The 11,525-nt window shown below is 31.6% G+C and overlaps 1 protein-coding gene across 2 annotated transcripts; it reads right to left on the bottom strand.

Moving 5' to 3' along the window:
- Positions 1 to 230: 230 nt before the first annotated feature.
- Positions 231 to 11,254, bottom strand: LOC132745958 (uncharacterized). 2 transcript variants are annotated; one of them, XM_060734989.1, is made up of 6 exons: positions 11,097 to 11,254; positions 10,631 to 10,758; positions 7,967 to 7,990; positions 3,273 to 3,341; positions 2,120 to 2,185; positions 231 to 1,079 (listed from the first exon to the last, which is right to left on the bottom strand). In XM_060734989.1, exons 1-6 carry the CDS (start codon positions 11,176 to 11,178, stop codon positions 981 to 983), a joined length of 468 nt encoding a protein of 155 aa, XP_060590972.1. In that variant the 5' UTR covers positions 11,179 to 11,254; the 3' UTR covers positions 231 to 980. The 2 variants fall into 2 exon arrangements, with proteins under 2 accessions (XP_060590972.1, XP_060590973.1); XM_060734990.1 differs by lacking the exon at positions 7,967 to 7,990 and having other exon boundaries at positions 11,097 to 11,253.
- Between the last annotated feature and the right edge of the window lie 271 nt (positions 11,255 to 11,525).

The raw sequence follows: 11,525 nt of genomic DNA, 5'->3' as shown, positions 1-11,525 counted from the left end.
AACTCCTATTTTTTTGCCTCAAAATGGTCCAAAAACTCCTGTATTTCCTGCTAAAATATTCCTATATTCCTCCTTTATTTTGGATAAGACCTGGTTGACAGCCTGAGTAGCTGCAACATGAAATTTTCTATCATCAGGTGACACATGTGATCACTTATAGCTCTTGTTATGCTAAATTTCATGATTTCAAATAAATAAAACAAACCAAGTTGGAATTTTAAAAATAGTTAATTTTAATCATTTAAATAATTTTCATAAATAACTCCTCTTCACAGTTCTCGAAATAAATATTTATCTATAAAAATATGTAAATAAAATGTAAAAAACAATTATCACAGTTAACAAGTGGAATGTACAAATTTTATTAATTAAAACTACAGTAGGATGTCACAAAATATTTGACCACTTTTACCTTTTTTTTCTCCTTGAAGGTTGTTTTCCAAGCTCATTTCTAAAAAAATATTTCATTTATCAAAAGATTTCTTGAAATTGTTGTTTTTTAAAGGTAAACAAGTGTTATAAAACGTAAGATTCTGAAAATAATTGTTTTTCTAATTGGTTATGAATGACTTGTCTTCAGCCCATACTCCCTTGAAATTACATATTTGTGACTGGTCAGTTTTTTAATTTAGAACTGTCTTTATTTCAGATGATATATGTTTAATTTTAAATGTCTAACACTTTAAACATGTACATTGTACACTGCTGAACAATGTACAAAAAGTTTTATGTTTTAAAACTCACGGTTCAAAAGTAAAAATGTATTTTTTATTATCTTATATTTGATTATAGGCGAAATACTCCTTTGAAAGTCCTTATTCAAGGCATGATATTGTTTTTTTGTTGTTTTTTTCTATCCTGGTTTTTAATCACAGAAACTTGAAATGCCACTTTCATAAAATGTTAATTTTAACAATAGTTGGCTAAAATAACAGATGTCTTTCATAGTGGTAAATTGTATATTATTGAAGTTTTAACATTTATTCAGACACGACCATGGCATGTAACATCACTCGGAACTGTTCTGATGCATCGCCCTTTAACGTCACCACCACGCTTGCCTCCATAACTTTGTTTGGCTGAAAATATAGAAACAAAAACGTTTAATTTAACTTATTTTTCACACCCAATAACCCCTATGGGACCCCTGTGGCCGAGTGGTTAAGGTTGCTGACTTGAAATTTAAAATTTTCATGTTTAAATGTTAAATTCTACTTATGCGGGTACTACATGTAGGGGGCGTGGACAGAAGCTTGCACTTCCCAGTGCTGTCCATTAACAGGCGTAATCAAACATTTGTCAATTTTGCAGTTTTGGACTTTCGTTTGTTTCATTTAAAGCCTTTTCCCAACAGTATTTCAGTCATATAGGCGGTTAGTTTCCTAACCATCGTTCCTGGAGAGTTACACCAGTACTAGACTACCTTCCTCCGTGCTAAACTACCAAAGCATCTCCTGGGGATCGAACTCACCCCAGAGAGGTAACTGGATTAGAAGTCATCGACTCTAACCCCTCGACCACGGAGGCGGTATCTTTAAGGATTCTTATTTCTCTTTTTCAAATAGCATGCCCCTGACTGTTGTAGGTTGATACTTTGGGATTTTATTATGTGATGTAAAGAAGCTAGTAAAACTTCTGTCGTCCAACAAAGTTACCCATATAACCCTAAAATCACGCATGAATGGACCTCCAGTATTCCTACAAAAGTAAAGCCAGAAAGACACCATATGACGTTTACACAGTCACTGTTGCTTAAAACACTACCATTAACCTTAACCATGCCACAAGAATAAATCAAGGTCAAAATATGATTCACTCCTAGGTTCCATACTGTTTGATGGACAATTTCCAAATTTAAATCCTGATGTCCCTAAAATTGATAATGGACAGATTGAGACCATTTTGTAAATTGCTACAGTCACTAACAAACAAGCCATTACTTTAAGCCGCATGCTAGTTCCAAATATATTCTTCATGAACTTGAAAAAGGTACCAATAAGTTTAATTACCCTGTTCCAGTGTATCTAAGTTTTGGGAAAGACAAATATATGTGACATTGTGGAACATGTTTATAATATTGCAACATATAATAACGGTGTGAGATAATAAGATAACTTACATCATATCCAGCAGGTGGCGTCCATGTTATAGTTACAGGCTTTAAGATACCTGCCTCTACCATGCCCTGAAATGTACACATTTGTTCCATGTAAAATTCTTACAATACATAAAATAAAAAAAATGTTTCGTTAGTTTCCTAAAATGTTTTAAATTAGGAATTTTCTACATTACATGTATATCTTAAAATAGTAGAAGACCTTTCAAACATGTATAAGATATAACTAACCTATTTTTGAACCAATTAAAGTGACTTGTTACGAGGGCTCATAATTTAAACCAAAAACACTTGTACACAAACACTTGTTTTATAAGTCCCCAAACTTTCTGCTTGGCCATTAACTAGGAAAGGCTTATCCGGTCATTTGACCGTCAACATGACCAGGGAAGGTAATGGTCACAGACAACAGTTATTTTTGACCATGTGGGATTGGGAACTAAAAATCAAGTCATATCATAAAGATATTTAGAGAATATTCAAGTATTTTTTCCTACCACCAATCCTGAAATATTTATTTTCATACCATTCGATGAAAATAAATCCTGTGATTTATAGAATAAAAACTTGAGTTTTGTGTTTATTATATACGTTTGTCTCTTTTTCGACATTACAATTTGAAAGACTTCCCCTTAAATTTTGTGTATTTGTTGAATTAAGAAGAAAGTAGTTAAGCAAGACACCAGTGAAAATACAGAAAATATGTTTCACTGCAGTGAAAAATAAATTTTTACAGTGAAAATATGGAAAATGAAAATACACATTTTATTTCATTAATATTTCTCCTTATTTCGTTTATAAGTACATGTATATAATTATATATCAGGACCTGTTAATCATTTGTTACAGACTTGTATTAAAATGAGTTTATTGAGCTCTATATAAAATTTCTGTGATTGGTATAAACCTTAACCTGCTGGCGAACCAAAAGTCTTGCTACTACAATGTACTAGCAAACATCAGCTTGTATATCTATGCAGGCAGACCAGGCGCTTATACTGTTGGTAGCTAAATTTTTGTATTTTGATATTGAAATCCCTAAATCTCTAAATGGACTGTTCCTAATTCAAAGCTGGACAAATCCATTATCAAAAGTCGGCAGGTTAAGAGAATGAAGAATAGTCCATGGTAACGGGCTTTAAAATTTTATAGTTACCTTCTGTGGCTCAATCGTAAAGCCTTTTGGTGCTATCAGTTGAACATTCTCAAACGAAAATTCACCATTCTGGAATACAAGGAAAAAAAAATTTATTACAAGCATCAAATGATAAAATGTGTACAGCATAATTTTAAACATTTTAACTTTGATACATTATTGAACTTGCATAAGACTTTCAAAGTTCGGGGTTTTTTTTGGTTTTTTTATTTACTTTAGCCACCATTAATACAAGTTTTCCTTTTTCGGCCATCACCTCTATGCTTGAATCAAAATTATAACTCGATCACTATTTGCATCTGATTCATCCATGGGGACTTGAAATTTTATCAAATGTACTGGTATTCAATAATAACAGAAGTACCCCCAAAATACACTTATATTTCTGGATATCGTTTGAATATTTCTATTTATATCAATCATTTGATAGAATTTTAACTTGCCATGATTCATCCTATTTTTTACAGAAAATGATTCACCAAATGTTATGACCATTGGTGACATTTTAGCTGCACCTGAAGTTATATTTAGTAGATTCATTTCCTTGTTTACCTGTAAGATTCCTACCTTTTTCTATGAATATCTGTATAAAAATGATTTGTTTACTGTTACCATATTTTCACAGGAGACAATTTGACATTTATATATTTTCGCAAAGACTTATTTATAGATATCCTTCATACTGTTATGTAAATAATAAAATAATTTATACCAGAGAGTCAGAGGAAAGAAAGAGGACTCTACAACCAACACCAAATCATTTATCTACAGAACCACTTAAAATCATACACCAATGTAAATGGAGTTTGCTGGATCATTGTTAGGTTGGCATGCATAATGATTAGTATAAAAAAAATCATTTTTCAAGTTTAAATTATAGTAAAGGCAAGGTAAAACCATAGATTGCCCAATAAAGTAAGGCAAAGATATTAAAATCATAGATTGTCCAATTAATTCTTAAATCTAACTCTTTTTTTTGTTAAGAAATTTCAACAGTGGCTTTTATTTGTACCCTAAGTAACCTGCTGAATTTGTGAAATGGATTTGACCAGCTTTGAATTTGGAACAGTCCATTCAAAGTTAAAATATGAAAATGAAACTATCAACATTTTTAGAGCCTTAATGTTGGACTGCACAGACGAACTGGTTATCCTGTTTCATATATCAGTGGTATCAAAGGGCTTTAGGCTAATCATTTTTAGTCCCAGCAGGTTAAGGGCCTACACTGCTATAAATTTGACATTTCCGAGTGGGCCAAACAAAAAAAGAAATCTTTGATCTGTCAAAATATTATGTCTATTTATGACAGGTATAGTTTTACATCTAGTTTTATAACCAATGTATTTGTCAGGAAAATATTTGTGAATTAAAACCAATCTTACTGAATAAGTAAAAATATTTACAATCTTATAAATGGATTAAGTTCAAAAACACTCCTTTAACTATTAATAGGCACGAATGCAGTCACTGCCACAACATTGGGAGCATTTGTTAGTGCTGTCATAGGGACAGCATTCAGTGCTTGATCATCATTAAAGGACAAATTGAGATTTGAACGCAAAACTGTTATAAGTCCTTTATTTCATATAAGTTACTGGCCAGTTTTGCAGTTTACCCTCAAAATGCCATTCAGAAATTTCACAAAGGGGAATTATTAAGTCAAAATCAATGCTAGAGTTTTGTTTCTTGAGTAGTGAATTGTCCGAAGATATGTCTGAAGTTTAAGGCAAAAGGTGCGCTTTATGAGAACTAAAATTGCTGGTTTAACAGTAACCAAGTGTTACCCTGATACCATGATAAATAGATGAATAGAATAGCCCTCATTTCATTGAAAAATTAAGCTAAATATAAAACACTTGATATATTACTTGTGTACTAGAAAAAATTTCAATTTTTATCATTTAAACTTTTTGAGAAATTTACCGGAATTTGATCCTAAATATGTGTATCTTAAAGATATATGAATGATAAAAAAGAGCTTACATGTAACCCACACAAAACACACACTGCTTGTTTACAATAAGCCAAAATTCACCACAACAAAACACAGATTTTTGATACTTCAATTGTAAGACGTACAAACCCGTCAATTTCATTTACCCTTAACTTGCTGAATCTAAAAGTATTAAGCCTTTGCCACCTATGAAAAGCCACGCTAGCCTGCACATCTGTAATGCCTGACTGCAGTCTCTGACCAGGCTCTTTACTGCTGGTAGGTCAAGTTTTGTATTTTGATATTGAAATCACTTAAGCTTTGACAGGACTGTTCCACCAACTACAAAGCTCCGGGCAAATCCAATACCTTATAAAATTCAGCAGATTAAGGGTTGAAGATGATGGATTGTATACAACCAGAATACAGCAGTCTGACCATTGGAGCATGGAGCAGTCTGGCCAGACTCTGTGCTCTCAACTGCTCAATTTTTTATACTGAAATCTTACAAATCTAACTCTCAGTAATAAAATCAAAATTCCAAATCCTGTAACACGTGTTCAACTAGATAAAAGATATTTAAGTGTTCTTTATTTTGCAATGCAACCCTTTTCCATATCTGTTTTTTTTCGTTGCATATTGAAATAATAGTGTGTGCTTAAATTACCCGTATTGCTTTATCCTATAATAGAGAAACTTGCATTTATGTTTCAATAGCTACATGGCAGTCTTTCTGTTTACAACTGAAACAATCAGTGCTTACCATGCATACACTGGCAAATCTTGTAATATTTTCATATTTCATCATTTACATATGACAAAGCACATTAAATAATAAGAGGACTTATTAATTAAGATTCATTTTATCCCTCCAATATGTTACAATATAATAGAGTACTACTCATGGACGGCACTCATTGTCCATATTGCCCTGGGGTTGTCCCACACCCTGTATGGAAAAGTTTAAATTTTCAAGAATTTACTGTGTAATTATCATACTGACATTAATAAGTTGAGAAATGTTTAGGTCAAAATTGGATATTATTGACCCTGCTCACTGTAAGTATGTATGTGCCACAAGACCTATAAACTGAGCTGTAACTTCACATTCAATTCTTACTTTGATTATAGAAATATCAATAGGTTACATGTACACAACTTACAAGTTTTTGAAAGCTCATAAGAATCACATTTTCTTGTTAATAAATGTTCAGCTTGAATCATTAAAATATTACTGATCATTTAAATAGTATTTAAATTATACACTAAAAAGTCAAATTTCCTAATAAAAAGTATAGCACATTTTAACATAAAATTTAAAAAATAAACTTGAATTCATACAAATAAATAATGACACTAGTGTGAGAAAATTTCAGAAAAAATATTAATTAATTTAAACAGCTAACTGGAGGGAACCGACTTAGTGACTAGCTGTAGTTGTTTAAAAGAGTTTCATTTTTTTTCTCCTATAAGTGTCTCAATATAACATAATAATACAAGCAATTATCATAGTATTGCAAGCAATCCATAAGTCCCCTACCGGTAAGAGCCCAAGCACGATCTGAAGGGCCATTGGCCATTCACTTATGTTCCTATTTAAATAAATTTGTTGAAAAAGTTCTTTAAAAGTGATCACAGGTAACAGTTTTTATGTACAGACAGACAGACAGACTGAAGGACACTCTAAAGTTATTTTTTAAAAGTCCCTGTTATCAAAATATAACATTTTTAAAATCCTATCATGATTGAAGAAGTTGGAGTAAAAATTACCAATTTCTCAAAAAAAAGTCTAAGTTCAAAAGGGGCATACTTCTGGCAGTATTGAACACTCACAAATGTTGAGTGATAATAAGAAACATTTATATGAAGTTTGAAGTAGATACATTCAGAAAAAGAAGTTATTATAAAAACAATGTTTTTTTCATAAAAATTTTATGTTCAAGGGAGGTAATTCTGATAAATTTTGTGCTAGAGTTGTAAACCTTGTCACATATGATGTGGTTGATGACAAGCAACTTATATTTGAAGTTTGAAGAAAATACCTTAAGAAATAAAGTATTTATAGTGAAAAAACTTAAAAACTAGAATCAGAAATCTTGAAATTCAGTCTATTTGTTGCCATAGCAACCAGAATTTTCAACATAGGAAGATAAGAAAAGGATGTGCATAATTTCCATACTGCCATCTACCCATATGTCAAGTTTCATAAAAATATTTTCAGTACTTTTTGCGTTATCACTGGATCCATTGGTTATGTGTAAAATTTGCCATATTTTCAGTCTATTTGTTGCCATAGCAACCAGAATTTTCAACATAGGAAGAAAAGAAAAAGACGTGCATAATCTCCATACTGCCATCTATCCATATATTAAGTTTCATAAAAATATTTTCAGTACTTTTTGCGTTATCACGGGATCCAGGTTATGTGTAAAATTTGCCATATTTTCAGTCTATCTGTTGCCATAGCAACCAGAATTTTCAACATAAGAAGAAAAGAAAAAGACGTGCATAATCTCCATACTGCCATCTATCCATATATCAAGTTTCACTAAAATATTTTCAGTACTTTTCAAGTAATCGCGGGATCCAGTTTTGTTGACGGACGGACGGACGGACGGACTGACTGACTGACGGACAGACGGACGGAGGGTAAACCTAAAGTCCCCTCCGGTAAACCGGGGACTAATAACATAATAATATAACATAATATAAATATCTTCTCATTACTGAACAGTTAAACAGTTAAATGATATGAGTTTACCCGATATCCTGGTTTTGGTGGATCCTGAACATGTAGCAGACGGTAAAAATTACCCACAATGCATCAGCCAACAGGAAGTGGATTAAACAGAAGAAGCATGCATCACAAACAACAGGAATGGAAGGTTTTTTGGTAACAAAAGAGAAATATTATTAAATGAAAATAATGTCAAAACTTTGATCACAACTACTGTGAACACTTGCAAGAATTTTCTTTTTTCCAGGTGAAAAATGAATTTTTAATGAAACTTCAGAAAAAAAAAGGGGAAGTAACTTTGCTTTGAAAAAACAACTATATGGATACCAAAGACAATGTATTGAATAACTTTCAAAAATTTGCAGTAATATTTGAATAAATACTTTGTACATCACTAATGCATTGGTTGTTAGAAAAAAATGTTTACTGGCCATATTAATTATCATTATTTAATCAGTTGCAGACGAAACATAAATAATTATCAAAACCAAAAGAAAAAGTTTTTCATGCAAGTGTTCACAATACTAAAATGTTAGCCAAAGCTATATATATTATCATATAATATCAAAAGCAACTATACTGAAGCAAAATTATATAATATATATTAGTTTGTTAAAAAGCTGAACTGTTAATATAATATAACATGATAACATAACTATGAAATAATGAATGCCCCTTTACACATTTCAGTCTGATAATTTTTGCATACATGTAGATCCCTGGCCTGTCGACTTATTCTAATTATCAAATAAGTGGATACCATAAGAATTTAACAACAAGATATGTAACTTATTAAGGTGTTAAGTCAGAAATTCAAATTTTATGTTTTTAGACTTTCGGACCTCAGTGGAGTTCCTTTATGGTGTTTTAACAGGCAGCTTAAAAATACATAACAATCTTTAAGTTATCAAACTAAGGGGCATCCATTATACACATAGTTAAGGTCTATGAAATATAAAATACTATGAAATCACTTCATCATTTCAAGGTAAAATTTTTGGAGCGGAAAATTTTAATGGCGAGAGATGGGTTAAGTTTTTAAGTTACTACTCAGACATTGTGAAGTTCATATGGTCACTGTTATTTAATGAAGACCTCAGTTGCCCCTCAAAAGATAATTTCAGGCACCAATGTGTACCCAGAGTAAAAACAAATTTATGGTTAAAGTTTAATCATAACCTTTAGCCTGTTGGCGACAACCATTTTTACTCTTGGGCCTTGTGAGTCAAGAGAGTGAAGTTCATAATCTTTATTATGGTAAGGACTCAATAGGCGTTTATTAATGAGCCGCATCATGACAAAACCAACATAGTGTGTTTGCGACCAACATGGATCCAGACCAGCCTGTGCAACCGCCCAGTCTGATCAGGTTCCATGCTGTTCGCTATCAGTTTCTCTGTGCGGATGCGCAGGCTGGTCTGGATCCATGCTGGTCGCAAACCCATTATGTTGGTTTTGTCGTGAGCGGCTCAAATATTCTAGGTAAAATGATTCCATAGTACAATATATTCTAAAGTTACACTATCACATCTCATATACATGTATCGCAAAGCAAAATATTTGTTACAGAAGAGACGATGTTACATCAGCAAATACGTGCAAAACTAGCATCATTATTAGGTGAATATTAATAAAAATAGATGGATAAATTTGTTAATAATCTAAATTAGTTAATAATCTAGATTTGTTTTAGTTAAAAAAATATATGGGACGATAATCCATTTTTTTTTTTTTTTGATAACAAACATCCTTTAAGTACCTGTGTTTAACAGGGTATCAGAGAAAAATTTTAAGTATTTAACCGTATTTAAATTCAAACTTTGTTGTAATACTTCAAGGATCTTACAATTTGACTGCCAGTACTGACCAGAATAACTCCAGGGTACCTGTTTACAGCGGTAACCAGGCTCTGCCAAGTTTCCACTTAACATTTACCCGAGAGCTAGATATTCCTGTCTGGTACAAATGTAAATGACAGCCTGTGTTTGATTTTTCTCGCATAATAGATGTTTATTATACTTTGAAAAGAAATTATTATCTCTAATTTTTTTGACCAATCACATTCAGCCTTAGCTTTATTGACTTTTAGCCTGCTTGTACACAGGTATCAAGTTTGAATTCAAGACACAGATGTCTGACAGATTAAAAAAACACAAAAAAAACACTCTAAATATAGAGATACTACATTCTAAAATTGTTAATTCTAACTAAGATTATTCCGTATACTTTAATACTTGAAAACTTTATAAATTATAATGTGAAAAACAAATTGACATTTTTATTAAAAAAAATCTAGTTTCTGGTATTATCATTAAAACAATTGCTATTATATAATAAGAATTCAGTTCAAACATTATCATATAAAAACTATTTGGACAATCATTCAAACAATAGCTCTTCGGTGATTATCATAAAAAAAAGTCTGTTCTGAAATTACCATAAAATCAAGTACGGTTCTGAAGTTGTCATTAAAAAATTAGCATTCATAAAAACCTAAGACAGTGTAAATGTTATAAAGTATGTTTAACAATGCAACAAAAATCTCAAATACTTTAAACACACATTTGTTAAAATTAAAATCAAATCAGTAATTCAGACTTGTTAAATTCAAACAGTTTCATTGTATTGAACAGTTAAGATTATTGGGAAAAGAACATGCATGTGAACCGACTCGGTTCCGGTTCTTACCTTTTTCTGACTAACGGCCATGGTTCTAACACAGCCAATCATAATATCTCTACTGGCAGGCTGGTATGCATCGTCTTTAGCCACCGATCTGAATGTCATTAAAACTGTTGGCAACTGCAGTCTAAGATCTAAAATGACGAAATAAAAAAATTATTCATGACTAATTGTTACTTTTGTCTTAACAAAAGTTTTGATGTAAAAGAACATCATGTTTGACCTGTCTCAGTGATTTTCAATGATTAAAATATTAGCATTGCAGTAATTCAGGATTATTGTCTGACAAAAAATCATACTTATTTTAAGGCTTACTGCACCTTTAAATCACATACATTGACATTCATCATTCAAATAAAATATTTCATCGAAAATTTTATAATAATTTTTTTTCATTAGATACAAAATGAATGTAGAAACCTAATTAAAAACTTATGAAATTTTTAAGCAAAATATGACAAGCCTAACTTACCTTCCTCGTCCAATTGTGGTAAAGGTTTCACAGCAAGAGATTCAAGTTCTGGTTTAATTGGGTCGCCACCCTCTAAAAACATGATGCGTTGCTTAGAAATGCCCTTTATCTGGAATGCTTGACATTCCTCCTGTTTAAAAGAAATTTCATTTATTCAGTTTATCACATAACCATGAAATCTATTACCCTTGACCTGTCTTATATCACATAACCATGAAATCTATTACCCTTGACCTGTCTTATATCACATAACCATGAAAGCTATAACCATTGACCTGTCTTATATCACATAACCATGAAATCTTTAACCCTTGACCTGTCAAGTATATCACATAATTATGAAATCTATAACCCTAATGACCTGTCTTATATCACATAACCATGAAATCTATAACCCTTGACCTGTCTTATATCACATAACCATGAAAT

Source organism: Ruditapes philippinarum, unplaced genomic scaffold (genome assembly GCF_026571515.1).
Source record: "Ruditapes philippinarum isolate M1 unplaced genomic scaffold, ASM2657151v2 ctg5184_1_1_1_1, whole genome shotgun sequence".
NCBI lineage: Eukaryota > Metazoa > Mollusca > Bivalvia > Venerida > Veneridae > Ruditapes > Ruditapes philippinarum.
This window is presented reverse-complemented; position numbering and strand designations above follow the sequence as displayed.

Bases quoted from the DNA above. Each gene is read 5' to 3' on its own strand.
- LOC132745958 (XM_060734989.1), bottom strand. From the start codon at position 11,178: ATGTTTTTAGAGGGTGGCGACCCAATTAAACCAGAACTTGAATCTCTT. The intron at 7,991-10,630 runs GTAAGAACCGGA...CTACATGTTCAG, and splicing joins TGGCCGTTAGTCAGAAAAAG to GATCCACCAAAACCAGGATA. The intron at 1,080-2,119 runs GTAAGTTATCTT...CTATATTTTCAG, and splicing joins CGCCACCTGCTGGATATGAT to CCAAACAAAGTTATGGAGGC.